The 2,890-nt window shown below is 31.2% G+C and overlaps 1 protein-coding gene across 1 annotated transcript; it reads right to left on the bottom strand.

Moving 5' to 3' along the window:
- Positions 1-217: 217 nt before the first annotated feature.
- On the bottom strand, positions 218-2,091 carry LOC107941276 (2-oxoglutarate-dependent dioxygenase 19). The gene is made up of 4 exons (XM_016874836.2): positions 1,778-2,091; positions 1,304-1,524; positions 867-1,197; positions 218-742 (listed from the first exon to the last, which is right to left on the bottom strand). The coding sequence occupies exons 1-4, from the start codon at positions 2,003-2,005 to the stop codon at positions 485-487; spliced, it is 1,038 nt and encodes a 345-aa protein (XP_016730325.1). The 5' UTR covers positions 2,006-2,091; the 3' UTR covers positions 218-484.
- Positions 2,092-2,890: the final 799 nt, after the last annotated feature.

Genomic DNA, 2,890 nt, shown 5'->3' with positions numbered 1-2,890 from the left:
ATAGACATTGAAAAGGCTCATATACATTGTGTGCAACAAATTATAGAAATAATATTTAAAATGTTTTTCAGGCTCGGCATCTACTTTTTGTAACAGTAATTTTGAACCGCCAATCATCCATGTTACTCGAACTCAAGAGAATTACTGTCAAATTATACATGCTTAATATCCATATGTTTAGTTATATATTTATATATATAAATATATAGGAATCAAATCGTCTAAAAGGATAAAAATTTCACCCAAAAGTATATGTAGAATTTGACAACATAATTATTTCTTTTAGAAACTCCTTGATATTCTACCCAACAAATTATTAAAATTAATTGGGAAAAGCACATACAAAGTAATTCCATCCCACAAACACCTAGACAACAACAATAATCATGGCGCTTTATTTATTTTTATTTCGTTAACACGGAGAGTGTATAGTAATATACGACACATGGAGGATGAACTACCAATAGTATCTGAGCTCATGAAATTAGAGAGAGAATGGAATTCGAAGCAGAGAAAGGGATGACTGCACATCAATTTCATCAGAACCATTAAACTCCAAGGATTCCTTGTAGGTCATCCCTCGGTAGGCTGGTGGGTGAGACTCATCGATGAACCTTGATGCTGGGGCTACAAATGTGTCTAATGAAGGGCCATGAAGTGTAGCCATAGAAATTCTATTCACTTCGTTGTTATCTAGGATCACTTGATGTATATGACTCTTGTACTTCCCATTGGACAGTATCTAATAACCAAACCAAAGAAAATTTGTTAACATATCATAGACAAGAATTAACATAAACTTTTATATCCTGCAGGCAAAAATGATAATGCATCCTTGCCTTAGCAATATATATACATATAGATACCTCAAGATGATCACCAAGATTGATGAAAATGGCGTTTCGAGGTATGTTAACTGTGACCCAATTTCCTTTATGGGTGAGCATTTGAAGGCCACCATTGACATCTTGTATAAGCGAAACAAAAAAGCCAGGGTCAGTATGTTCCGGCACGCCGATGGAACCTTTGGATTGGAAAGACGGTGGATATAGATTCATGGCAGACACGTCAAAGCCTGCTTCCAGCTTGAATTCCTTCTCGATGTAGGTTTCTTCGTATCCCAAGATTTTCGAGATTGCTTTAGCTAAACCAAGTTCAACCTCATGCATCCGTTTGAAGTACTCCCCAATGGCACCTCTGTCAAAATATAAATATATGTAAACTTTAAATAATATATGAGAATAATATGAATAACAAATACGAAAAACTACATAAATACACAAATTATCGAGTCTAGATATACCTAAAGCTAGCCGGTTTGCTAGGGCAATGATTTTCAGGATGTGCTACTATCTTTAGATACTCTCTATTTTCTCCTGCATGGGATCTAAAACCCCACCTTATCCTATCCATAGGATTCTTCTTTAAGTACTCTCTCCTTTCCTCCTGATTTGTCAGTTCAAAGAACTCGGAAATACCCTTCAGTGCTCCTTCTACCACACTTTGTTCGACACCATTTATCAACTTCAAAAAAGGAAAAAAAAGAAAAAATCTAAATTATTCTTGAAAAGTAAAATAAATAAATTAGAAGACCTTTTAGATTTCATTAACAAAATAAAAACAAAAACTAATATAATTAAGAAACCATGCTACGTCCTCAAGAGCTTAAAATTTCCATTCACCCCATCAAATTCATGTGCGTGTATACATGCATCCATATATATATGCATGTGCGTGTATGTGTATGTGTATGTGCATGTGTATTGGACTTTCATACATAAAAGAAACCAAATTCTTGGCATGCTTTTCCAAGGTGTTCCAGGGATTTAGCCCGTTCATCATGATTCTCGGAAAACAACAAAGAGTAATCAATTGTGGGGATTTCATCACAAAGATCAATGGCTGAAACATCAGAATTGATAGAATTCAAGAAAAAATCATGAAGATGAGAAATAGCTTTGTTTTTCAAAACAAAGCATTCTTGACCAAGCATACGGTTAGCCATACGTCAAGGAAGAGAAATTAAGCTAGCAAATTAAAAGCACAAATAAATATACTGAAGAGCTTTCTAAAGATGGGGAAGGTTGGATTTGCATGCATGCTGAGACGTTTTGCTCCTTTTATAAATGAATTCTTGGATCCACTGTTGTTTATTTTAATGTTAAAGTCATAAAAAGAATACTAGTCTTCTCTCTTAATAATTCTTAAATTTAATAATTTAATTTAACCATGAACTATTTTTCTTTTTCTTCTATAAATTATATCCCACTTTCCTCTTCGTCAATACTATAAAACTTTCGCCAGCGTTTATAGAACAATAAAATTTAGTGCAACCACCTATATAATTAATAAAAATTATGTGGATAAAGACAATGGCATGGTTAGTGAAAACGTGAAGGTATCTTCTACTTTTCTTCCCTAGCATAAGAAAGATATTTAATTAAACAGCACACTCTACAAGAAAACAAAATCTATATATTCTAAATAATATAAGAGGGAATAATTTATATTAACATCATTTAAAAAAATAATTAATTTTTAGATATGAGTTCATTAATATTTAAAGATAAAATTTATATTATACTATCATTTATATTTAATTTACTTAATATATTTATTTAATTTCAGTTAAAACATTTTAAAACAATATGTATTATATATAAAAAAAACATTCAATGTTGTTGGGAAAAAATCCACTTTTTATTTCTTGATCAATTTTTATAACTTTTTTGTCCCAAGCTTTGCTTAATTTTTTTTAATAAAATGAATTACAACTGTAAAATAAGAAACTGGAGGTACAAAGGTTACTAACGGATTTAATTTTTTTCTCTTCCAAATTCAATAGATTTCTTTCCAATTTTTCGTTTTCAATTTTTTTAATTAAAACTTT

This window comes from Gossypium hirsutum, unplaced genomic scaffold (assembly GCF_007990345.1).
Source record: "Gossypium hirsutum isolate 1008001.06 unplaced genomic scaffold, Gossypium_hirsutum_v2.1 scaffold_140, whole genome shotgun sequence".
Lineage (NCBI taxonomy): Eukaryota > Viridiplantae > Streptophyta > Magnoliopsida > Malvales > Malvaceae > Gossypium > Gossypium hirsutum.
Note: the sequence above shows the minus strand (reverse complement) of the source record. Positions and strands in the feature narration are given on the sequence as shown.

What these genes read in the sequence shown, in the direction of transcription:
- LOC107941276 (XM_016874836.2), bottom strand. Translation starts at nt 2,005, where the DNA reads ATGGCTAACCGTATGCTTGGTCAAGAATGCTTTGTTTTGAAAAACAAA. An exon ending in AGCAAACCGGCTAGCTTTAG is followed by an intron (nt 1,198 to 1,303) that starts GTATATCTAGAC and finishes ATATTTTGACAG; the next exon opens with AGGTGCCATTGGGGAGTACT. An exon ending in ATCTTGGTGATCATCTTGAG is followed by an intron (nt 743 to 866) that starts GTATCTATATGT and finishes TTTGGTTATTAG; the next exon opens with ATACTGTCCAATGGGAAGTA.